The sequence below is a fragment of the Verticillium alfalfae genome, genomic scaffold (assembly GCF_000150825.1).
Source record: "Verticillium alfalfae VaMs.102 supercont1.2 genomic scaffold, whole genome shotgun sequence".
Lineage (NCBI taxonomy): Eukaryota > Fungi > Ascomycota > Sordariomycetes > Glomerellales > Plectosphaerellaceae > Verticillium > Verticillium alfalfae.
Window position 1 is genome coordinate 3,140,721 of NW_003315037.1, and position 24,509 is coordinate 3,165,229.

General features: G+C 54.8%; 8 protein-coding genes across 8 annotated transcripts in view; 5 read left to right on the plus strand and 3 right to left on the minus strand.

Moving 5' to 3' along the window:
* Positions 1 to 453: 453 nt before the first annotated feature.
* On the plus strand, positions 454 to 1,730 carry VDBG_02434 (alpha-galactosidase; the record flags this gene model as incomplete). Its single annotated transcript, XM_003008200.1, has 3 exons — positions 454 to 587; positions 639 to 779; positions 845 to 1,730. 3 exons carry the CDS (start codon positions 454 to 456, stop codon positions 1,728 to 1,730), a joined length of 1,161 nt encoding a protein of 386 aa, XP_003008246.1.
* A 1,702-nt stretch (positions 1,731 to 3,432) lies between these two features.
* VDBG_02435 (secretory phospholipase A2) lies at positions 3,433 to 4,067 on the plus strand (the record flags this gene model as incomplete). Its single annotated transcript, XM_003008201.1, has 2 exons — positions 3,433 to 3,863; positions 3,944 to 4,067. 2 exons carry the CDS (start codon positions 3,433 to 3,435, stop codon positions 4,065 to 4,067), a joined length of 555 nt encoding a protein of 184 aa, XP_003008247.1.
* Positions 4,068 to 5,883: 1,816 nt separating this feature from the next.
* VDBG_02436 (conserved hypothetical protein) lies at positions 5,884 to 6,578 on the plus strand (the record flags this gene model as incomplete). The annotated part of the gene is made up of 3 exons (XM_003008202.1): positions 5,884 to 6,332; positions 6,391 to 6,457; positions 6,513 to 6,578. The coding sequence occupies 3 exons, from the start codon at positions 5,884 to 5,886 to the stop codon at positions 6,576 to 6,578; spliced, it is 582 nt and encodes a 193-aa protein (XP_003008248.1).
* Positions 6,579 to 8,984: 2,406 nt separating this feature from the next.
* Positions 8,985 to 10,564, minus strand: VDBG_02437 (short chain enoyl-CoA hydratase; the record flags this gene model as incomplete). Its single annotated transcript, XM_003008203.1, has 7 exons — positions 8,985 to 9,118; positions 9,197 to 9,374; positions 9,502 to 9,618; positions 9,719 to 9,748; positions 9,961 to 10,091; positions 10,220 to 10,266; positions 10,509 to 10,564. The coding sequence occupies 7 exons, from the start codon at positions 10,562 to 10,564 to the stop codon at positions 8,985 to 8,987; spliced, it is 693 nt and encodes a 230-aa protein (XP_003008249.1).
* A 1,193-nt stretch (positions 10,565 to 11,757) lies between these two features.
* On the plus strand, positions 11,758 to 15,070 carry VDBG_02438 (surfactin synthetase subunit 3; the record flags this gene model as incomplete). The annotated part of the gene is made up of 4 exons (XM_003008204.1): positions 11,758 to 12,484; positions 12,540 to 13,026; positions 13,079 to 13,507; positions 13,603 to 15,070. The coding sequence occupies 4 exons, from the start codon at positions 11,758 to 11,760 to the stop codon at positions 15,068 to 15,070; spliced, it is 3,111 nt and encodes a 1,036-aa protein (XP_003008250.1).
* A 671-nt stretch (positions 15,071 to 15,741) lies between these two features.
* Positions 15,742 to 17,995, minus strand: VDBG_02439 (C6 zinc finger domain-containing protein; the record flags this gene model as incomplete). The annotated part of the gene is made up of 4 exons (XM_003008205.1): positions 15,742 to 16,566; positions 16,650 to 17,422; positions 17,705 to 17,732; positions 17,951 to 17,995. 4 exons carry the CDS (start codon positions 17,993 to 17,995, stop codon positions 15,742 to 15,744), a joined length of 1,671 nt encoding a protein of 556 aa, XP_003008251.1.
* Positions 17,996 to 19,065: 1,070 nt separating this feature from the next.
* VDBG_02440 (brefeldin A resistance protein) lies at positions 19,066 to 23,400 on the plus strand (the record flags this gene model as incomplete). Its single annotated transcript, XM_003008206.1, has 3 exons — positions 19,066 to 19,844; positions 19,897 to 20,800; positions 20,857 to 23,400. The coding sequence occupies 3 exons, from the start codon at positions 19,066 to 19,068 to the stop codon at positions 23,398 to 23,400; spliced, it is 4,227 nt and encodes a 1,408-aa protein (XP_003008252.1).
* A 262-nt stretch (positions 23,401 to 23,662) lies between these two features.
* The window catches only part of VDBG_02441 (conserved hypothetical protein), a gene marked incomplete at both ends in the record, with an annotated part of 1,942 nt that continues 1,095 nt past the window's right edge, over positions 23,663 to 24,509 (minus strand). Inside the window, one exon of the mRNA XM_003008207.1 lies at positions 23,663 to 24,466. Within this exon, the coding sequence (XP_003008253.1) occupies positions 23,663 to 24,466 (804 nt within the window). The remainder of the gene's footprint in view (positions 24,467 to 24,509) is intronic.

The following is a 24,509-nucleotide window of genomic DNA, read 5'->3' on the forward strand; positions in this document are numbered from 1 at the left end:
ACCGGCTTCGCGGGCCTCGGCTACGATATTGTCACCGTCGTAGTGCGGGTGGCCGTCCCGCGACCGCGACGCGCAGGGCAGGCTGCAGTGGAACGAGACGCTGTTCCCGTCCGGGCCTGTCGAGCTCGGCGACTTCATCCACGGCCTCGGGCTGCAGTTTGGTCTCTACTCCGGGGCGGGGTACCTGCAGTGCGGATCATCTGATATCCCCGCGTCTTTGGGTGAGGCTTCAGCACGCCCCCTTCGTGTTCGCGATTGGATGGATGAGCGAGAGGAGGACTGACGTGTTGCAGGCTACGAGGATATCGACGCGCAGTCGTTTGCCGAATGGGGTGGTGACTCGCTCAAGTACGGATAAGCTTCTCAGCAGCAAGAGATGAATAAAAACGTAAAGCAGATGCTAACTGTGCTCACCCCAGGTATGACAACTGCTATGCAACCTCGCGCACCGAGATGGTCGATTGGCAATCGGCCGAGGCGCAGAGTCCGGACCGCTTCGTCAAGATGGCCGATGCGCTCCACAAGGCCGGCCGTGACATCAAGTACTTCCTTTGCCAGTGGGGAATCGGCGAAAATGTGCCTGACTGGTGAGAAGCCCTCGACCGGGGGTCTAGATTCTTGCGCTCACAGGTTCCCAGGGCCGCACCACTCGGAAACACGTGGAGGATGAGCAATGACATCTTCAACGCCTGGAGGGCTATCTGGCGCATCACCAACCAGGTCGTCCCACATGCCAAGCATACGGGACCCGGTGCGTTTGCTGACATGGACATGCTCATGTGAGTGAAGGAACGGGCATCTTTGCCATTTGCATCCAAAGTTGATCTACGCTGACGAGAAGCAGCATTGGCCTCGGTGCGCTGTCCTATGAGGAAGAGCGCTTCCACTTCGGCTTCTGGTCCTTGATGAAGTCGCCCCTCTTCATCGGCGGCGTCATGGACCGCGCCGAGATCCCTGCCGAGTCCCTTAAGATCATGTCCAACGAAGAGGCCATCGCTATCAACCAGGATCCTCTCGCGAAGGCGGCGGAGCTCGTTATCCGTTACACAGAGGAAGAGTGGGACATTTGGGCCGGCGAGCTTTCAGGCGGGCGCAAGGCTCTAGGTGTCGCGAACTGGAAGAACCAGACGCAGACCGTCAATGTCGACTTGGGCCTTATCGGCGTGGCGTCGGCCAAGACACGCGATGTGTGGGCGCACGCCGACGGGGCCATCACTGGCACGCAAGAAGTGAAGCTCGCGCCACACGAACTCCGTCTCCTTGTTCTCAGCGACATTGTGGAGACCGCCGCTCCGAAGGAGGCGGACTACTACTCCATCGCCAACGCCACCCTCGCCGGCGGCGCGAGGCTTGTCGACTGTCAAGCCGACGAGTGCGCGCCGGTGCAGAAAAAGGCAGGCAACATTGGCGGCGACGCGAGCGTCACTTTCCGTGGTGTCAGCGCGCCGAGCGACGGTGCGCTGCGTGTCGGGGTTGACTTTATTAACTACGACTACCACCACACCATCGGCGACTGGGAGTCCAACTCGAGGAACTTGACCGTCAGCGTCAACCAGGCAGGCGGCAAGCGGTGGGCGTTCCCTCTTGCCGGTGGTGATTGGTTCGAAACTGGACGTCTGCTGATAGAGCTTGATGGGTTCGTGGCTGGAGACGAGAACGAGGTCGTCTTCACGGCTCCGACTCAGGGGCGATTTGCCCCTGACCTGGTAGGCTTCGCCACCTATGCGTGATCTTGAAGTAGATATGGCTAGATGTCTCCTTGGTTGATTTACCTTTATTACGTAAATGAAAGCCTGGAGTGATGGATATTTGCTCCTGTGTCCGAATCAAAGTTTGGTTTCGAGTACCTACAACTGCTCACAACCTGGGGTCATCCGCTCCATCAGCCCTCGTCCAACTCCCAGCCTTGATCCCCTATCCCAGACAGATGCATCCGCTCTATGCTGTCTCCTTTTCCGCTCCTCGACAGCTGACCACACCCCGATGTTCCTTTCCGAAGTCCCGTCAGCAGAAATATAGGCTTTGCTCATATTGAGGCCAGAAAGGCTTTGGCAGTGTATGATACTATCTGCCTCGCCTGAATTTGCTCTTCACATGCAATCTAGAACCAAGCTAATATGCGCCTTGCGCAGACAGGTGCTACGTAGCAAATTCTCTCTCGACCCTTTGACCAATGGACGACACGAACAGGCGGCTGTGCAGAAGCGATGTCTACCCCTGAAGACGCCGGCTTACGCTTTACCCCGACTCCCACTTCCCAGCACGCTTCTCGATTCCAGCCCCCAAAGCGGGTAAGGCGGGCAACCGTGCAGTAGGGCGAGGCGCATTACTGGCCAATACTATAAGCCCGCGCCTCGCGATCTAGCGCCTTGTCGAACTTCAGTGACGGGCTCTGGACGAGACGGATTCAGCCAGATCTACCCGCCATGCGAGTGCGTGACAGGAACAGACTCATGATGGACACCCCGCAGTTGGCATCGGTCGCCTGGTTGCGGGACCTTGCATGGTGGTGCCTGGTGCATTGGCCACGGCGACGCCTCGATGGCTTCACAGCATTACCAGGGCCAGTCTTTCACAGAGGGACACATGCAAAGGTACCCCCTCAGAACAAGAGAAGCCAATGTTCTGATGAGGAAATTCTGCGGCAAACTGAAATGGTAAAATCGATTCCCAGGATTGATGACAACGACTGTGTCCGTGTCAATATTCGATCAAGAGTTCACACACACGTGTCGAAATTGGGGTCCCAGGATCGGGTATGCAGCATGGGAATGTCTGGGCTGAACAGCCCCCAAGCAGCCACAGCATTGTAAGACGGACATCGAAATAAGCTTTTGTGACCGCCTTACCGGAGGAGATGCCGTTCTGGGCACGAGTATTCCATTCGTATGGTCTAGACCTTCCCTAGATGGCCTGGTTCACGATGTTCACCTGGTCAGTCAAAATTTACCTTACCATCAATGCAAGCGCTTTCGAACTTTACCGCAAAGACATGGCGCTTGCATCGTGAGGACGGGCAGACTTGCACTAATCTGACGACGTTCGAATTCAGCTCTGAGTTGTCCAATGATTCGACAAGGGCAATAATGGAAACCGTCAACTGTGATTTGTTCTAAGCCTGCAGCAACCCATGCCAGGCTGACTTGCCCACCCCGAGATTAGGCTCGAGATATTTTGATTTCAACGCTATTGCAATGCCAAGCTGACGGCAAGGCAGAGTCACACATCTCAGAGATGTCAAGACGAAGGATTACATGGTTTTGGGAGACGATTGCTCCCAAGCAAACGTCTATAAGAAGGGATGTTCATCCACACATTTGTAACATCATCTCATCAGCACTCATCCCCTCAGACATCTCCAGTCACTCCACATCATACCATCAACACCACACAACTTTCAACTTTCTTCTCCGCTTCCTCAGCACTTTCAAAATGAAGAACGTCTTCGCTGCCTCTGTTGCCCTTCTCGCGGCCTTCTCCTCCGCTATGCCGACCTCCTCGCCCATGGAGACCGATGCCTCCATTACCCTCTCGACTCTCGAGAGCCGCGCTGTCGTCTGCAGTGTCGCCGCTGTCGATAGGCTCATCTTCAAGACGACCATTCCCGTCTTTCTCAAGGCCCGCAAGGCCAAGGACCCCAAGCGCTGCCGATGGGACTCCGACGGCTGCACTAGCGCTCCCGACCGCCCAGCCATGTTCAACTTCAAGCCCGCCTGCCAACGCCACGACTTTGGCTACCGCAACACCAAGGCGCAGAGGCGCTACACCTCGGCCATGAAGAAGCGCATCGACGACCAGTTCAAGAAGGACCTGTACAAGTACTGCTCCGGCTTCAAGGGCCTCTTGGCCTTCCAGGGCGTCAGGTGCCGCCGCTACGGGACATCTACTACGTTGCCGTCCGCCGGTTTGGCCGCCGTGACCTCGAGGCCGTTGAGGATGAGAGCATCGTCAAGCGCGCCAAGACCGAGGAGGCCGAGGAGGAGTTTGAGTACTTTGACGCCAACGATGTCGATCCCGATATCGAGGGCCAGGTCATCCCCGAGCTCACTGATGACGATGAGGAGTGAGGCACTGGCTCGCAGCCTTGCGCTCACAACGTTTTGGGCAGAGCGGCAAAAATGGGGTTGTGCCCTCGCGAGTTTTCTCTCATTCTTTTCTTCTCTTCTCTTATTCTGGGGTGGGAGAGTTTGCTGCTGTTTTTACTTTGTCTCCTTCATTCTCTTGGTATCTTAGTCAATTGCAATTGTTTCGGCCGAACTCGCGAACTGTGACAATCTGACGGCATATGACGAACTGCGATCCTGAGTGCTCGAGCCGGCTCCGGCTCACCATCTCCTTCGTAATCACAAGTCCTGAATTCTTATCGCGAACCCTAGCTAACAGTCCATGCCGTTCAATTGGTGAACATACTGGGTTGGAAGTGAGTCTCATATGCCTGTTGAAAGTGGCGTTTGGCCCAGTCTGTGAACAATACTATCAGATGGTGACCTTGTCGGAATGGTCGGTAGTGCGCCAAGAAGGCTGACGACGCTGTCGACCGTGTTAACAATGCACAACCTTGTCCGGCTGTCTTGGCTTCTGGGGCTCTTTTCTGAAGAGCCGTCACGGTCTTCGCGTTGCCCCTGCCTTTTAGATAGAGATAGATTGCTAGTCTCTTAGATCCGGGGCGCCCGAAGAAGCTGTGTATTCTAGGCAACATCCTACCAAGACGCTGGCTCGACGATTCCTCGACTCGAAGAGGTAAAGCCGCGCTTTCCTGGGCATCTTTCGCGAATTGTTCGATTCATTCTGTCGAGCGCATAAGGGTCTCATTACCTATACCGTTGGGTGCTTGCCTGAAGTCAGTTAGCGTGACGGTTTAGAGTTTGGAGACCCTGTATTCTCATGTTTCAAGTAGGGAATCGCTCGGGCATACCCGATCCCAGATGGCGTCAGCTGATGTTGGCTATGCCATCTGAAAGAGTCAGTCAGCCATCCTTTCGTCTGATCGTCACACAATGTGGGGCGACGAGGGCATGCAAGACGAACTGGGGCGATCGCTTCACCTTGAAAGTGTGAACCGGTTGCGAAAGCTCAATTCAGCCCTAAGGCTAATATACTGAGCGAAACTGAGGAAGGCTGGTGAGTCTATGGGAATCTCTCGGTCAAAGTATACGTCTTGCTGCTGCTGTGCCTAGCATGACTATATGGAGGCTGAAACTAGACAGTTCACCTATGTGAGCGGCCTGCCCCATTCGCTGCCTGTCAGAAGCTCTAGTATCTCCATATTCGATGGAACGCACGGATGCAACTACCCCAGTACAATCTTGACGTCTGTTCAGCATCTGTGTGTGAAACCTGTGCCCAGAGATCCCATGGTCTGTGGCGGACGCCAAGACGGCCGGACGTGCTTTGGGGAACTTGTAGATCTTATGCATCATGCTATAGTTCTGCTTGATCAGCCCGCTGACTTCATTGACCGTTCAATGAGTAGGACGCACAGAAACCTTCGGGCCGCACAGCTCTTGGCACCTACGAGCGGGTGACTTGATCAGCGACGGCCATTCCGTAGGTAGGTTAACGGTCTGTGAGCTTCCTTGCAGGGATTCAATAATAGGTCCTCTCGCGACGAACGCACGTCAATTCATTGCTGTGGCTTATCATGGCTAGAGGACATGAATCGCTTGAAGCACTCTCATAACGTGACTTAGCAATTGTGAAGCATTTAAACAACAGACGACGCCGCTCATTCTAGTCTCCTTGTCACGTTCTCTCAACCTCATAACATTCTTTCACATAAGTCCTTCCTTTCTACTCTACGCTCTTTTGCAAAGCTCTCAAGTCTCGCTCACGCCCTATTTCAATCATTCAACCTTCAAACAGCCGACGAATTCCAACATCGAGATGCGTTCCACTGCCTACATCATCGCTCTCTTGGGCTCCTCTGTTGTCAACGGTGCTGCTGTGCCGTCTCTGGACCAGGCGCCTACCCTTACCACTGCCAGTCTTAGTGACCGCCAAGCCGATGGCTCTCGCGCTGTCATTGAGCGAACCATTCATAAGCGCGAGCCGGTCACCGTCCTCATTCTGACGACGGCAGGCACCGCTGCCATCACTGCCGTGGTTACAGAAGCTGTCAAGGCAGCCGCTGCTTTCATAGGCGATGTTATCAGCTTCGACAAGGGGCGCGAGGCCTTCACGCAGCAGACAACTGATTCTATGATGAACAACAACCCCGACCCGTCACGTTTCGTTGCCGCCGCGTGCTACAACAAGGGTTACGCGGTTGCCAACCCTGAGAACATCGACGGCTTGAACAGTGTTGAGTTCAGCTCCGGCATCCTCCACACGGAGTAAGTTGTGGTTTTCTTATCAGCCTCGTTTTAGTGCACAAACTGATATGACTCCCAGCTATGACTGCATGTACCTTGTGGCACCTAACCAGTTCTACACTCACGGCGATGGAGGTTTCATCAACGTAAGTAGATCTATCTGTATAATCGACAATACGGCAGATACTGATTAGCTCTCAGCTTTCATACACCTACACAGACAGGTGTTCCTTTGACAAGGCCACTGGTGATCTCACTTGTAACTAAGGCCAATTCAAGTAACGAAATGAACGACGACGGGAGTGTGGTTTACGAAAGACTCAATAGTAAAACGTGCATCGTAGAAGGCCCTATTAGCTGGAATCTCCCGAGCGCTGTTGGAATGAGTCTGGATCACTATTTGTCTGACCGAGACACGAAGCAGCACACGATTTGGGAATGCCACCAGAGCTCAATACTCATTTCTAGACTCAATAGACTCAATTCCATTCACCCCGGACAGCATATCTTCTGCAATAACGGAAGAAAGCATCCCTTCTCTGGTACATATTGGCTTTGCAAAAGTCTCGCGCGTCGTCGCCAGAAGGACTCAAGCTTCTTGAAGAAACTCATTGTCAGAGCGTTGTTCTGAGCAGAGTGAAGAGGTCTTCCACACGTAGTCCGCAGCGAATAGGACGTAGGTAGGCGGTCAGAATACATCTGAATTCTAGCCCTCCGCAACTTAGAGGGCCCTGACGCAGCATATGTACGTTTCCAGTAGCCCTTAGCCTCTGACCGACCCCTGCTTGGTGGCTCCGCAGGGAACCCGCAGGGTCCCCTGACAATTGTAGTCTCGTATCATGATTGCATTCAGCCTTCCATCAAGAATGAAAAATCGAGAACATTCCAGAACCTGACAGATTCGTGATAAAATCTACGCATAGTGCCATGTACCGGACTTTTTAGTGATCGTCCTTGATTCTAATAATTGTCAAGTAATCTGTTTGTGAAGATATGATACGCAAGTTCCATACGTTTAGCACTTCTGTCCAAGATTATTCAACATAAGATATCGGAATATGATGGAACTCATAACAAAGCAGCAGATGCGGGGGACTTTGGGTAAGCCTCGAGCAGTATTTGTCTTGACATCACACAACGACTCGGCTCGAATTAAATGTCAAGTTCCTTTGGTCAACAGACGAGGCACCGAGATTCTGACATGACACGAATAGCCATGATTCCTCTTTCTGAAGGGTCAATGGCAACGACATTTGCTAGTTTGCCAATTCATGATAACAAGATATGCAAGATATGTTCAGGGTTATGTTAGATCACGACGGCAATCGTAATGCATTGCGTGCTCACGCTCAATCACACCATGGCGAGTAGTAAGAATCATCGATGGTGTCTTGCAGTTCGCGAAAGCTTCATCAAGGTAAAAAGATACGAGCACTGTAGCTTGAGCTATGAGAGAGTCGCCATCCGCCACAAGCTCTAGTTCCTCAAACCAATCCACAAATTTCTGTTGTACAAAGTGAATTTCACCTAGGGCGCTTCGGCAGACGTTCGCCTGCTTTTTGACGATGCTATTTTACCAGAGCGTGGTAAAAGCATCCGAACTTATCTTTATGAAACCGCTCGAAGGTATTGCTGGTAGTCTCATAAAAGACTGCTTCCTCTTTTTTCCGTTGTTTCGTTTATCGCATGAACGTCATGGATGCAAGAGCCTGCCAACAAATGTTCATCAGAGTCCTTTGAGCTATGGCCAGCCGCTAGACGGTGATTGCACCACGTAGCCCTCGTCTTAACGGCATCTGAGAGACACAATGCGAATACTATCAGCGTAGGTGTGTAGATAGGGGAAGTCCCATGACTTAAGTGGGCCATTTGACAATGAGGGAAGGTGTCTATCACATCTGTCCATTCTAAGTCGAAGTACCCCATTTATCACTATGCAAGATAATCTTGGCCTGTAGGAGTCGAAGGCGCATTGCCTCTTGAAACAGAGGGACCTGCCTGAAGCGTTCCTCTCAATGCGGACTGAGAAGTAATACCCAAAGTCGCATAATTGCAGCACTAACACGCGTCATTCTACCACACATCCTAAACACCATGATGACCAAGACTTGGGCGACACCGAAGTGATGATGACAGAGGCCACAGATGCGTATGAGTAAGGGCCTAGGCCCTCGGTCGCATAAACGCCAGCCAGGGTCAGGGAGGCCTCGAATTTTCGACTGCAGAGAGATCCACAGGTTTGCCCGGTCTCGATCAGAAGAAACGCCCTCTCCAGCGCCTTTGCCAGCACCCCGCATTCCGAGAGGAGACTTGCAGGATGAATTGTAGTCTTCTCGGTCGAATGCTCGGTACACTGCTCAGGCAGAAAGACGAACTCACGTTCTGCGGATTACCGAGGTGCGAACTCGGCCGTATTAAGAGGAATCGGCTGGTCCGAATGCTCTTCACAACGCCTCTACCGGTTTTTTGATGCACGACTTTGAGTTGAGCGTGGCTCTCCCGCAGGAAGCCACAGAAACGAGCACCCAGGGCTGACCCTGTCATGAAAGGTTGGTAGCTGAGGAAAAATCGCCAAGAACGGGAACGTGCAGACAGGCATTCTATTCATCGGGTTTATGCTCCCACTACAGCTTACCACCTTAGTCAGTTCATTACTCGCCATCCTCGTCCTCACTATTCATGCGTGAAGTTAGGCTTTCTCTTCTGCAAGAAAGCCGTTTGGCCTTCTTTGAAGTCCGACAGCCCAAACGTGGAGTAGTAAAGCATCTTCTCCGTCGCCATGCCCGCGTCCAGATGACTGTTCTCCACTAAAAAGCCACCATGAATCAGTCATCAATCACCAACCTGGCAAGATCCATGCTTGCTGCGCCGAATGGGCCACTTACCAGTCAGAACGGCCTGCTTGGCGACCTGAACAACAGGCCCAGACATCAAGGCGATGCGCTCTGCGAGGCTGGTCGCAGCAGAGATGACCTGATCTCGGGGGAACGCCTTGTTGACAACACCGAGTCGCTCAAACTCAGCCCCGGAGGCAGAGTCGCCGGTGAGGACAAACTCCATGGCCTGGCGTCGATGGCGAGAGAGGGAGAGTCAGCCAGTTAGTCATGAAGCAACCGTAATACATCGTATTTCCGACAAACCTGGACCGAGGACCACGTCTCGGATTCGGATCAGGGTAGGGTTAGCACACCTTGTGTTTGCCCAGAGCACGGGCCAGCCGTTGTGTTCCGCCGGCTCCGGGGATTGTACCGATTTTAATTTCGGGAAGACCAAAGGTGGCGTCTTCGGCAGCGTAGATAATGTCGCACTGCAGGGCGGGCGCGGAGAGGGATCAGCGCTTGGTTCCCGCTTGCTCAGTGTGCGTGCAAGGGAGAGAATAAGAATGAGACATGGGGACAGGTACATACCGCGAGAGCGATCTCGCAACCTCCGCCAAGCTGCAAAGAATGATAATCAGCACCAGGAAAAGACGGATAAACACATGATCGGGGCATATATCCGAAAAGGCGTGGACCGAGCCAGACTGTCAAAACGCAACGTCGCAGGCCGCGTTTGCTGGGTCGCGTTGCAGTGCTGTGACACAACTCGGTCTGGACTCGAAGAAGGGGAAGGTCTGTGCCGGCCGGGATACGCAAGGGCTTGGACCTACAGCAAACCCAATGACGGCAGCGATGACGGGCTTTGAGAACCCAGCAAAGGCGTCAGTGAGATCCTTGAGGAAAGCTCTCTTGTGGGCCGATGAGGTAGTAATCTGCACGAGCTCGTTGAGATCCATGCCAGCTGCCATATTGTTGCATGTTAGCCCCTGGAAGACGCGTGTGGGGTCCTCATGATGTGTGGAGATGGGGAGCTGTGCTGCCACGGCACAGTTTGTTGCGTGCAGTCGGCGACGCCAACGTGTCACCCACATGCCGGGGTCTCAAAGTCTTGGCCCACGAACTTGGAACGGAGCCAACTCCGAATCATCTGCAACATGGCTGATTTTTGCGTTCCTGAGAAAAGGAGCAGTGGGAAAGGGTGAGAGAGGGAACAGAAAGCAGAGAAAGGATACGCACCACAGAAAGGACCATCTGGACCTCCAGTGAGGACGACCGCGCGGACTGTGTCAAGAGCATCGAGATGTTGCAGGACAGATACCATCTCCCCAATCATGGTCTGGGAGAAGGCGTTACTCTTTGCAGGCCGGTCGAAGCGCACCAGCGCACGCCCTTTTGGCTGTCGACGGCGACCTTGATGTTCTTGAGACTGTCCATGATGTTGATAGTGTGCCGGACACAATGGTATGACTGACTTGTTACCAGGCAGTATTTTTGATGGCCGGGGAGGTTCCCTGCTTAAAAGAGCTGTTGATATGTGGGAAGGTGACAGCAAAGTGATAGATGGGTAGAGCACAGCACCAACGCACATGCAATGCAATGCAAGGCGAGACGACGCGGGGCACACGCCTAAAGACTTAACAAGCTCTTAGTAATTTCGAAACCATCGTCTCAAGGCACAAAGGCCAGCACATGTCAGGTTTCGAGGCGTGGGGACATCCGCCACCACCAGACGATGCAAGTTAAGATGATGGGTACTCAAGCCTCCCCACTCTTCAGAGGCGACAGTGAGCAACTGTGTGCATGCTAAGACCCTGATCGCCCTTAAAAGCGCTCGAGTCATGTCACCTCCGCATCGGCGAGCTTCCCCAACTGTACATGCGCCGCTGAAGAATCGCCGGGAACCCCTGTCTGTAGAGCCCTGACATGAATGAGATCCATCATGTTGATCGCCAATACGAGCGCGATAAACCTGTCTTCGGCAATGCTCGAACTCAAAACGTTGCACCTTTGGCGGGTCTCGATGTCGCACTTCCGCGCTCGATTTGTCCCAGGTTGGTAACCCACGTTTCGATCAGCGAGGCGATAACCCTAGTTACACTGCAGATTATGTGCCCACATTGGGCAGGTACAGCGGAGAGGCAGGTGTTTCGCACCAGAACAAGACGGGGCTTCTGGACGCCGTCGAGAACCGTCTCAACCGTTGATCAATGCCGTTCACAGCTCGACGGCCGACGGCATGTTCCAAGGCAGAGCCCCCAGGTACTGTGCTTTCCTGCTTGCACGTCTGCCTAGATGGCTGCTTCCATGGTAGCCAGCGGCGTTGCCGACTCCGCCCCTGGAACCGGCGCGCGATAATCAGTTCCCCCGTCGTCGGCCAGACTTGGCCGACACGGGCTTCTCTTTTTGTGTTTGTGACATGTGGGCATGCAGCAGGTTGCTCAGGTAGTTGACTGGTTCATGCCGACATGGAACCGTAGCTTGAGGCCGCCACGGAACGGGCTTATAAGCCGTCCAGACCCACGATACCTGAGCCCCATGATGCGTGGTCGACAGTCGATCTCTTTTCTGCTCGTTGGCCTTGCTTCTTCGTTTTTGTAAGCACCCGGGCGGTAGCTTTCAGGGCCATCATGTCTTCCAATGCTTCGTTCCATAGCCTCGAGGATCTGTCCCTAGCAGACCGCGTCCTGTTTAACACCTTTGGCCGGGGTGAGAGGGCGTCCATCGCATATGGCGTTGTCCACCATGCCTTCGAGGCCATCGTTGCCGAGAACCCAGATGTCACAGCCGTCCGCCACTACGATGGTACCGAGATCACATACCGCGAGCTCAATCGACGAGCGAATATGCTCGCTAACGAGCTTCGCAATACCTACGGCATGAAGAGGGGCGAGAGGGTCGTTCTCGTATACTCTCGGTGCATTGAGATGATCGTCTTCATCTTCGCCGTGCTCAAGGCCGGCGGTCAGTATGTGCCCCTAGATGGTGCCATCATCCCCGAAGACACTCTAGCATATGACATTGCCGACTCTGGGGCGCGCATTGTCCTCTGCACCCCCAAGTTCGAGGCCAAGGCTTCTGCATGCATTCCAGCGGAAAAGGCAGCAGGCGTTAAGGTCCTGGCTCTCGGCGCCAACAGCCGTCTTTGGAGCACTGGATGCACCTCAAACCCCAGCGTCGAGGTGCTGCCGAGCGATGGTGTCTATGTCATCTACACATCTGGCACTACTGGCCGGCCAAAGGGCGTCGATGTCCGACATAGAGGCGTAACCAACAGTCTGCTTGCCGAACCATCGAAGCTCGGCATCAAGGTTGGCTCTCAAGTTGCCCAACAGCTCAACGTCGGTTTCGATATGTGTATGTCCAAATTTCACTATACTACTGCCGTGGTCAGGACCGCTGACAACTTTAGGTGCATGGGAGATTCTGGGAACTATGATGAACGGCGGCACACTCCATATTCGAGGCAGCGGCGACGATCTGTGGCATGACTGTCTGCGTCGCGTTGACACAGTTATCGCCACTCCGTCTGTCGTTCTCAAGCACATGCCGGATCGTGAAGACTTCCCCAACATCCGCACCATCGCTGTCGGTGGCGAGCCATGCCCAGTCGCGCTGGCGGAGAAGTGGGCGCCATACGTCAAATTCTGGAACGTTTGCGGACCGACTGAGATCAGCATCCTTAACTCGGCTCATCGTCACAGGCCAGGTGCTGTGCTGTCGATTGGCCGACCAAACCCCAACACAAATATCTACATCCTCGACGAGAACGAGAACCCCGTACCCATCGGACAGCCTGGTATTATGTGGGCCGGTGGCCCTGGTGTTTCAAAGGGTTACCTAAATCTACCCGAGCTCACCGGTGAGAGATACAAGCTGGACAAGTTTACCAACAGCGGGTGAGTTGAATATCTTACCATGACGGTGTCATGATTGCTGATCTCCACTCAGCCGTATGATGTTCAACACTGGCGATCTCGCTCGCTGGTTGGAAAACGGCAGCCTCGAGCCTCTCGGTCGCAAGGACGACCAGGTCAAGATCGCGGGCTTTCGTGTTGAGCTTGACGGAGTCTCCAGAGCCATTGAAAAGTGTCCGTCTGTCATCAAGGGCTGTGCTCTGAAGATTGGCGAGAAACTCTGGGGCTTCTACTCAGCACCGCGGCCTATCGACGAGGCAGAGCTCAAGAAGACTGTCGGCCATGGTCTGCCCTTCTACGCCGTACCAACTATCTGGAAGTTCCTGCCTGCCATTGCCTTGACACCCAACGGCAAGGTTGACAAGCGCATCTTAAAGTCCATCGCAATGGGAGATCCTCTTCCTACACCAGAGCCTTCTCCCGAACTTTCTCCAATTTCTCGGCTGTGGCCATCATTCCCAAGGTCCACGATGTTTCGTCGACAGGCCTCTATGGTCTCGCCCCCACTCCCCTGAGCATCCCTACTCGGGCGCTGACGCATGCTGCATCGGCTGGCAGCCTACCATCGCCTGATTCAAGCCACTGGTCTCCCACAACTCTTGTCGGCTCTGAAAGCCAACTGAACCTCGAAAAAGGTGTCGAGATTGTCGACGGTGAGCCCGAGCCCAAAGACTACGAGCTCCCCCAAAAGAAGGGCTTCCACGGCTGGCGATGGCTTCGTCACCGTGGTCTGTCGGCGTATCGCAAGCTGTTCGGCACCATTTTCATCGCCAACTTCTCCGTCTTCCTTTGGATGCTGTTTGAGAGCCGCGCCGACAACTTTGCGCTACCTCTGGACAAGATTGCAACGGCCGTCGGCGCCAACCTTCTCGGTGCCGTTCTCCTGCGTCAGGACTATGTCATCAATTTCATCTTCCGGGTTTGCTCTCGCGTGCCAACGTCTTTCCCGCTGGGCGTCCGGCGACACTTTGCCCGGGTCTATCACAATGGCGGCGTTCACTCTGGCTGCGCCGTCTCCGCCTCGGTCTGGTGGATCATCTACGCCTTCGCCGCCACAGGCAGTTTCATCTCCAAGTCCCCCGTGTACAATGTGAACGTTCCAACTCTCGTGCTGACCTACCTCGTCCTCTTCCTGCTCATTGCCATTCTCGTCATGGCGTACCCGACCATTCGTGCCAAGATGCATGACCAGTTCGAGTGGACCCATCGCTTTGCCGGATGGACCTCCGTCGGCCTCGTGTGGGCGCATCTCGTGCTGTCCGCCCAGTCCATCGCCTCCCCTTCCCAGCCCCTCGGCGCCACCCTCGCGCGCACGCCGTCGGTGTACCTTGTCGGGCTGGCCACCCTCAGCATCGCGCTCCCATGGATGCGCCTGCGCCGCGTCCCCGTCCGCCCGGAGCCGCTCTCCAAGCACGCCGTCCGACTGCACTTTGACTTCAGCACGCCGGCTCCCTGCACCTCCAAGGGCGTCCGCATCACCGACAAGCCGCTCGTGGAGTGGCACGCCTTCGCCGCCATCCCGGAGCCCAGCGGCAAGGGCTTCAGCATCGTCGTCTCCAAGGCGGGCGACTGGACGAAGCGCATCATTGAGAACCCGCCGACGTCCATCTGGACCCGCGGCACGCCGGCCTCGGGCGTCCTCGCCGTCGCGCCCCTCTTCAAGAAGATGGTCCTCGTCAGCACCGGCTCCGGCATCGGCCCCTGCCTGCCCGTGCTCATGGAGCGGCGCGTCCCCGCCCGCGTCCTCTGGAGCACCAAGAACCCCCTCAGCACTTACGGCCAGGGCATCATGGATACCATCCTTGCGGCCGACCCCAACGCGCTCATCTGGGACACGGACGAGCGCGGACGGCCGGACCTCGTCAAGCTTGCGTACCAGCTCTATGTGGAGAGCGGGGCCGAGTGCGTCGCCATAATCTCCAACGGACCAACGACGAGCAAATTTTGTGTACCAGATGGAGAGCCGTGGAGTGCCTGCATTTGGGCCCATCTGGGACTCGTAGTAGCTAGTAGCGGTCTTCTGTAGTGTTTGTTGTGCGTGGAATATGAATATGAGAAAGTTACGTACTAGTCCATCTTTGCAATCAGGGTAAATCCCTCCAGATTAAGCAGAACGGACATGTTGTGTGCGGGTCACCGTGAGATACCTTCCGGCTGGACACATGGACCTAGTCGTTGGTACATGAGACAAAGCGCCGTCGAGGATTCTCGTTCAAGAATGATTTCAGTGCAAAGAGGTGTTTCGACACAAGATCAAAGTGTGAGTCAAGGCCGTCTATCAGATAGAACAACTACATCGTGTTTCACCCCCCCTAAAAACGCCAGTGTAGCCAGATCGTAAGTCGCTAGCCGGAACGTCATCGCGCGTATCGTCACATTGGATTACCACAACTGCATCTAATCTAGCTGCATAGCAGCTTCTGCGTCCCGCATGGGACTGATGCGGTCAATGGCGCATCTCGCCAGGCGTGTCAATTCGGCAAAGAACTCATTCACCTCCTGGAAATAGGCTTGTTCTTTAGCTGTCAGGGGGCTCCTTTTCATGCTCATTATGAGGCTTGGTATCGTGCATAATAGATCTAAATCGTCTTCGGCTTGGGCGTCGCATGGGTCGAGTAGAATGTTGCAGAACAGTGTTAGCGTTGCCGACATGGGATAGAAGACGACGAGCCTGCTAAATGTGAGCACATGCAAAGATCAGTCACGGACTGGGTCATGAGCCATCTCATACCAAAATGCAGTCTCGACAATGCCATCAACTGCAGCACGGAGATAGACCAGTGTCGAACGGCTGGCTTGCACGGTGATGGCGACACTCGAACTGACTCCTTCACCCCCTGCCCAAACAGAACATCGCCCACTTGCCCTATGAATGGCGGCTGAGAGGTAATGATACTCGAAGTGGATGATACTTTTCTTCATTATGATGTGGCTGTCCATATCCTTGTCAATGGAGGAGGCTGTATCGTCGGAGAAGGCGAGGGCCGGTCGGAAGGGTAGTGGAACAGAACACCGCCACCTCTCAAGCTCTTCGTCAAGCTCGCGAATGTCGCGGAGGAGCTCAGCATCTGACTTTCTAAGGGCCGCCGTTGAATATAATACTCTGTAGGTTTTTGACTTGATGATGGTCAGAGTTAGATCACCCGGCAGTGTAGTGGGGAACGTTCCCAGCCAGGCACGCGGGGCAGAATTCGTGTCACTGAGGAACCCGGAACCGTCTCTGACCATGAGCAGTGGATCTCGATGGGCCTGTGGAAGGGTGAGATCGCAGAAATCATCCTCAATCGACGGAGGCAGTCCCGTGCGAACAGAAACCTCTTTATCAAGGGTGTACGACATCCAAAACATCTGCCTGAGATGGCTTTCAAGCCATGTATTGCGTTCCGCGCGGTAGAACGCATTGTTGGTTGTTGAACGTTGGCTGGGCTGCGCATGACCACCGAGCATAAAGAGTATACGACATGCGAGAGCGTGGACAACCGACCCTCGTTGAAAGTCGCCCATAAACATGCTAGACATGCACTGGGCAGGGTTAGAAAACATCCAAACGTTCGAGGCAGTAGACATACAAGCATGAACAGGGCCTGGAAGCTCGGTACATCCACCTGATGCATGATCTGAGGAATGAGCTGCCAGGCTTTTCTCATGTATAACTGGCCGTCAATACCGATCTCGCCAACATGTTCCATGCGGCTCTGGTGAACAAACGTCATGAAAGCAAACAGACATGCCTTGGCGCTGGTTGCTTCTATAGTCAGAGGACTTCCCTCGTCTTCGTATGCAAGATCGAGAGTGAGCTGGAACTCCTCTGGCTGAACAATAGGAAAGGCATGGCCGAACGAGGAAGAGCAGTACGCATGGACGCAGCTCTCGACGAGCGTCTTATCCGGTAACTCCCACGTCGTTGTACAGGCATGATCTTCGGGCCTCAAGGGAGCGTGGTTTTCCTTGGTGCTGTGCCAAGGGGGGCCAGTAGCGAGCAGCTTCTCAAAGGTAGGGTCTTGACCCGTGCGAGATCGGATCCAGTTTTGGCCGTTGGGAGAAAAGAAGGGGATGCCATTGCAGGAGCTAATCTCTCCTACGTGAAAGCCAGCAAAGTGAAGGGTACCAAAGTTGCTGCTCTTTGGCCGGCCGGCAGAGCGTGCTTTTCTTGTTGTTGTGGCAGGCGAAAGGCCCTCGCCAGTGTACTTATGACCGTTAGGGGTGGCACCATTGTTGCTCGCGGTGGCCGAATCCCCTGTCTGACCGTTCGGATGATACGACGAGGCGCTGGGTGAGGTAGTTTCCGAACCGTCAGCCTCCCTCGACTCGAGTATCCTCGCTGCCAAGTTCTTCTGAGCAGCATCGAGAGCAAGCTCGATGCGCTCGATGCGTCTGGCTAGATCTTTGTCTGAGTTTCCACTGACAAGTGAGACGGGTCAGCGCGATCGGCCAAGAGATTAATAAAGAGGGATCGCGGCGCTGATTCGACCAGGCGATCCAGGGTCCGATACATGTGAGATGCAGGTGGATTACTATCCACGCCAGGGAAGGGGAGGGACGCCCAGCACATGGCCCGGGACGCTGGTCCCGGATTGATTGGCGGAGACCCGCCCTCCTCAGTTGAGACAAGTCGGCGATGAGCTCTGCCGGGGTGATTGAAAGTCCGGTCCCGACCTACCTTGGTTTGGGGGTTCGCTTCCTAGCTCCTAGGATGCGATTAAAGGTGCACGTCACACCATTGTGGAAGCAGAAATTGCACTGAGGCAGTACACCATCACACTGGATCTGCTGCAAGTTAGACAGATGGGTCCCTGCACAGAGGAGGCATGACGCAGAACGGTCAGGATGCAAGGCAGCCATCGGCCATGACAACCCTCTGTGGAGTGGAGCATGAGTGATTGGGTATAGGCAGGCATTGACTGACCTTCCTTCGATGACAGGAATCGCAGGCCCTCTTCTTTCGGGTCATGTTGACGATGTAAGAAACCCGCTCTCGCGGAAATGTAGAAAGACAAGTGTAGGACGTCTCTGTGCCTGGTGGACACGGCGGCTGGTTTGAGGTATTTCGCCGTGGACGAGTGAAATGTGTCACGCCACGCCGGCTGCGTTGAGCCCAAGCCAGAGTCAGAAGGAGCCACGGCCGGTGAAGTCGTGAAAGCAGGAGCTGACGGGACATCCGGGCAGCCGCACCCTTGGAAGAGCGGGAGCCACGGGGCTTAAAGGCACGACCGCTGAATCAGCGGATGGGCGATCCCTTCTCGGCAGATACCCATCATGCTTTTTCTGGGTCGCGGCTGCAGTGGGTTCGGGGGCCTTTTTGGTGGGTTAAATCCGAACCCGCCGCACGTTCCTGCTCGATTGCGTCAACTCCACACTGGGCTGAGACAGGGCAAGAGAGGGTGAGAGAGGGTGAGAGAGGGCAAGAGCCAACGACAAGCACTGGTATCCCGCTGACTCAGCGCACTTTGCATCCTGCACCACGGACGAAGGAGGTATTAGCTTGCCATCTGACAAGGTCCAGAGTCGCGGTGCCGCCTCGAGCCTGACATGCAAACCCAAAACACCATCATCCAAACACGAGTCCCTGCATCTAGAAGCGCAGGCTTACCTTGCTTTGTTCACCAGCGAATATCCACTGGAGGCCGAAGACCCGACGCGATGATGCGAAATCTGTGCTTGACCTGTGCCGTGGCGCTCCCTCCACGCCTTTTTCTCGTTGACTAAGCGGTCTCAAAATGCCAGACGCAGCCTCAACAGCGGGCCATATGGTGTTTACTCGCCAGGGTCCGGCCCTCCGAAGGGCGGATCCACGGCTCAATCATGACAGCAACACTGGATAGTGCCTCCGGTCAAACCGCAAAGGCATGACGCTTTGTTGTCCGACTCGAATCGGTCTTCGATCGGTGCCTTGAGAACCCCGAAGCCCGCTTGCCCTCTAGTATATATCATGTTCTCGCACTATTTGCCCCCGTCGAGGGAAACGTAGAGTTTGAGCCAGAAAACCTCTGTCAGACCCTGGTTCTCCTCTTCAAGTCAACAATGGAGTCAGAAGCAACACTAGCCACACTGGAGCCCTCCATCGAACTCGGCTCCGTTCCGGAGAACGATCAGACCTGGGGGCTCAAGCACAAGGTTGAGGCTATCCATGAGCGCGACCAACGATCGGGCTTCGCGCCTCGTAAGCTCGGCATCACCTGGAGCAACCTCACTGTCCAAGCCGTCAGCGCCGATGCCGCCATTCACGAGAACTTCGGCAGCCAGTTCAACATCCCGAAGCTTTTCAAGGAGTCCCGGCATAAACCGCCCCTGAAGTCTATCCTCTCCGAGAGTCATGGCTGTGTGAAGCCTGGCGAGATGCTGCTCGTACTGGGCCGCCCAGGGTCCGGCTGCACCACGCTCCTTAGCGTCCTGGCCAACCATCGACGTGGGTACGCCGCCGTCACCGGCGATGTTCGCTACGGCGCCATGACTGCCGACGAGGCTCAGCACTACAGAGGACAGATTGTCATGAACACCGAGGAAGAGCTCTTCTTCCCGGACCTCACCGTCGGTCAGACTATGGACTTTGCCAGCCGCATGAAGATTCCGTTCAAATTGCCCGAGGGTGTGGCTTCAGACGAAGAACTCCGCATTGAGACTCGCGACTTCCTTCTTCAGTCCATGGGCATTCAGCACACGTTCGATACCAAGGTTGGCAATGAGTACGTCCGCGGCGTGTCTGGCGGAGAGCGGAAGCGAGTTTCCATTATTGAATGCCTCGCCACCAGGGGCTCGGTCTATTGCTGGGATAATAGCACACGTGGTCTTGATGCCAGCACGTAAGTCATAGTCAAAGTTGCTTGCCGTCAAGTGGACCAATGACTAACAAAGTTTAAGAGCCCTCGAATATACGAAGGCCATCAGAGCGTTGACTGACGTGCTAGGCCTTGCATCGATTGTGACCCTCTATCAGGCCGGCAACGGAATTTATAACCTTTTTGACAAGGTCCTCGTACTCGACGGGGGTAAGGAGATCTACTACGGGCCTACACAGGAAGCTCGACCATTCATGGAAGAGCTTGGCTTTATCTGTCGTGACGGTGCCAACGTTGGCGATTTTCTCACAGGAGTTACTGTGCCTAAGGAACGCCAGATCAAACCAGGTTTTGAGCGAACTTTCCCTCGCACAGCTGACGCCGTCCAGCAAGCTTACGACAAGTCGGCGATCAAGCCAAAGATGGTGGCAGAATATGACTATCCGGATACGGAGGAAGCCAGAGAGAACACCCGGCTGTTCAAAGAAGGCGTTGTCGGCGAGAAGCACCCCCAGCTCCCCAAGGGCAGTCCTTTAACGGTCAGCTTCACAACCCAGGTGAAAGCCGCCGTTATTCGTCAGTACCAGATCCTTTGGGGCGACAAGGCAACTTTCATCATCACCCAAGTTTCAACCCTTATTCAGGCCTTGATGGCTGGTTCGCTCTTTTACATGGCCCCGAACAACTCGGGTGGCCTTTTCTTGAAAGGAGGTGCCGTCTTCTTCGCCTTGCTGTTCAATGCGCTAGTCGCCATGGCCGAAGTGACGAGCTCTTTTGCTGGTCGCCCCGTCCTCATCAAACACAAATCGTTCGCCCTGTATCATCCCGCTGCTTTCTGCGTCGCTCAAATTGCAGCCGATATACCTGTCATCTTCTTCCAAGTTTCAGTCTTCTCGGTTGTCCTGTACTTCATGGTTGGACTGACAAGCTCTGCGGGGGCTTTCTTCACATTCTGGGTCAGCCTGATCGCCATTACCTTTGTAAGTGCTGATATGTGTCTTATCGAATGCCGGGCCACAGTGCTGACAGGATCCAGTGTATGACTGCATTTTTTCGCGCTATTGGTGCCTCCTTCCCCAACTTCGATGCTGCTTCCAAGGTTTCTGGATTTGCAATTATGACTACAGTTCTCTATGCCGGCTATCAGATCCAATATTCTCAGATGCACCCCTGGTTTATCTGGATCTTCTGGATTAACCCCCTCTCCTATGGGTTTGATGCCCTCATGGCCAATGAATTCCAAGGCAAGACCATTCCGTGTATCGGACATAACCTCATCCCCAATGGACCGGGCTACGCCGACAGCAACTTTCAGTCGTGTGCTGGTATTTTGGGAGCGACGCAAGGCGCTACATTCGTTACTGGTGAACAGTATCTGGATGCCCTGTCATACAGCCATAGCCACATCTGGAGAAACTTTGGCGCGGTCTGGGCGTTTTGGGTACTCTTCGTCGTGATCACCATCGCTGCGACCATGCGATGGCGGCCATCTGCTGAAGCTGGTCCGTCTCTGGTCATTCCCCGAGAGAACGCCAAGACATCCATTCACCTCCTTAAGAAGGACGAGGAGTCTCAGAATCTTGAGGCCCTAGCCGAGACCACTGACGTGGAGACCAGCACCACCCCGAACGCCAAGACAGAAAAGGCAAAGGGAACAAGCGATCTCATGCGCAACACATCCATCTTTACCTGGAAAAACCTCACGTACACAGTAAAAACCCCTAGCGGCGACAGGCAGCTTCTGGACAACGTCCAGGGCTGGGTCAAGCCAGGCATGCTCGGCGCACTCATGGGAAGCTCGGGCGCTGGTAAGACTACTCTACTTGATGTTTTAGCTCAGAGGAAGACGGACGGCACGATTCACGGGTCCATCATGGTGGACGGGCGTCCTCTGCCCATTTCCTTCCAACGCTCTGCAGGATACTGCGAGCAGCTCGACGTTCATGAGCCATACGCCACGGTTCGCGAAGCTCTTGAATTCTCCGCTCTTCTCAGGCAGGATCGCAGTGTACCTCGCGAAGAGAAACTCCGCTACGTCGATACTATTATTGATCTACTTGAGCTTCACGACTTGGCTGACACCTTGATTGGTCGCGTCGGTTCTGGTCTCTCTGTCGAACAAAGGAAACGAGTTACTATCGGCGTTGAACTTGTTTCCAAGCCCAGCATTCTAATCTTCCTCGACGAGCCAACATCTGGTCTAGACGGACAGTCCGCCTATAGCACTGTTCGCTTCCTTCGTAAGCTAGCCGATGTTGGGCAGGCCGTGCTCGTTACCATCCACCAGCCTTCCGCTCAGCTATTTGCCGAGTTTGACACACTCCTCCTTTTGGCCAAGGGTGGCAAGACGGTTTATTTCGGCGACATTGGCGACAATGGAAACACCCTCAAGGACTACTTTGGTCGCCACGGTGCCCCGTGTCCCAAGGAGGTAAATCCGGCTGAACACATGATCGATGTTGTCTCGGGGCATCTCTCCCAGGGTCGCGATTGGAACGAGGTCTGGCTCTCATCACCTGAGCACGCGGCTGTTGTTGACGAGCTCGATCGTATGAACGCCGAAGCAGCAGCTAAACCTCCTGGTACAACTGAAGAAGCTCATGAGTTTGCTCTACCCCTGTGGGAGCAAACGAAAATTGTCACGCACCGCATGAATGTCGCCATGTATCGCAACGTTGATTATGTCAACAACAAACTGGCACTTCACATCGGCGGAGCCCTCTTCAACGGCTTCTCCTTCTGGATGATCGGCAGCTCAGTAAACGACCTGACAGGACGTCTCTTCACTATCTTCAACTTTATTTTTGTCGCGCCGGGCGTCATGGCGCAGTTGCAGCCTCTCTTTATAGACCGTCGAGATATTTTCGAAACCCGCGAGAAAAAGTCGAAGATGTACTCGTGGATCGCATTCGTCACGGGCTTGATCGTTTCCGAGATTCCGTACCTCTGCATCTGTGCCGTCAGCTATTTCGTCTGCTGGTACTACACTGTCGGCTTTCCCGGCGACTCGAACCGCGCTGGCGCTACTTTCTTCGTCATGCTGATGTACGAGTTTGTTTACACTGGTATCGGTCAGTTCGTTGCTGCGTACGCCCCCAATGCCGTTTTCGCCTCACTCGTCAACCCCATCATCCTGGGTACACTCATCAGTTTCTGTGGTGTTCTCGTGCCGTACTCACAGCTCCAGACGTTCTGGAGGTACTGGATGTACTGGCTCAACCCTTTCAACTACCTCATGGGCAGCATGCTCGTCTTTGATGTTTGGGGCACGGATGTCACCTGCAAAGACCACGAGTTTGCGCTGTTTGACACCCCCAATGGGACGACCTGTGGCGATTACCTTGCCGACTATTTGCAGGGTATGGGTTCCGCAACCAATCTGGTCAACCCGGAAGCTACGTCTGCGTGCCGGATCTGCCAGTACTCAGATGGCAGCGATTACCTGCGGACGTTGAACCTGATGGAGTATTACTACGGCTGGCGCGATGCGGCCATTGTGGTCATTTTTGCCCTCAGCTCGTACGCATTGGTGTACCTGCTGATGAAGCTGCGCACCAAGGCTTCGAAGAAGGCTGAGTAGTCTTCGAAATCTTGGACATCTGGCTTGGTGCCCTGTCCACCAGTCATCACACTTGTATACGAGTGCACGGCGTTTTTTTTTCTCTTTCTCTTATTTTCTTTTCCTGTTGATCTTCAATTCCTGGCTACCCCTATAGAACTGTTTTTGTATAGATCGGATAGAGCATATCAGTGCACATGCCACTGCAAGGAAATAATCGCATTTTACCATGAAAGCTGGGGTATCTATTCGTCTAGCTATTATTCGTTTCATGACGTGTCGTCTAATCAATCAAGTCCTGCACAAACGCTAGGCGATCGCGATTGTCATCCATGACACGCGCATACTCCAGCAGCAGCCGCCACACGTAGAGGCGCATGTCTTCGCGGCGCAAGACCGTCTCGGCCCAGCGCTTGCCGTCGGTGGCGATGCGCTCGGCGGCGGCGTCGCGGCCGCGCAGAAAGTAGTCCATGATGCCGTAGAGGTCTACGTACGTGTTGTCAAAGGGCACAAAGTGGACCCAGGGCACGAGGCGGTCGTCGTGCCACTCGGCGTAGATGGTCGACTTGAGGGGCATGCTCGACGACAGCAGGAAGGCGCGGTAGCGGCCGCTGAATGAGTTGCCGTCAATGTCGGGCAGGTACTTGTGGTTGTACATCTTCTTCATGGGCAGCTCGTCGGCGACGCCGTAGTAGGGCTCGACCATGGTGCAGATCTTCTTGCGCAGCGTGCCCTTCCACCAGTGCGTGTACATGTCGGGCGGGTCGCAGAGGATGTCGGTGAAGGCGACGTCGGCGAAGGAGCGCAGCCAGGCGCCGAGGCGGCCGGCGCGCTGGGCGGCGATGTCGTAGACGTACTTCTTCTCGCCTGGCGGCGGCAGGGTGAACGTGTTGGCGCGGGCGGCGTCGCCGGCCTCGGCGGCGGCGACGGTCGTGCCGTTGAGCATCTGGACGAAGCGGAAGCGGTGAATGTGCCACCAGTTGTGGCGCTTGTTGCGGGCACCCGAGGAGACGCCGCGCCAGATGAGGGCGTTGCGCTTGCGGTGCCAGGGCCCGCCGCGCGCGGCGCCGCCGCTGTACATGACGCGCTCGTCGTCGAGGTAGACGGCGCCCGGCACCAGCATGGCGGTG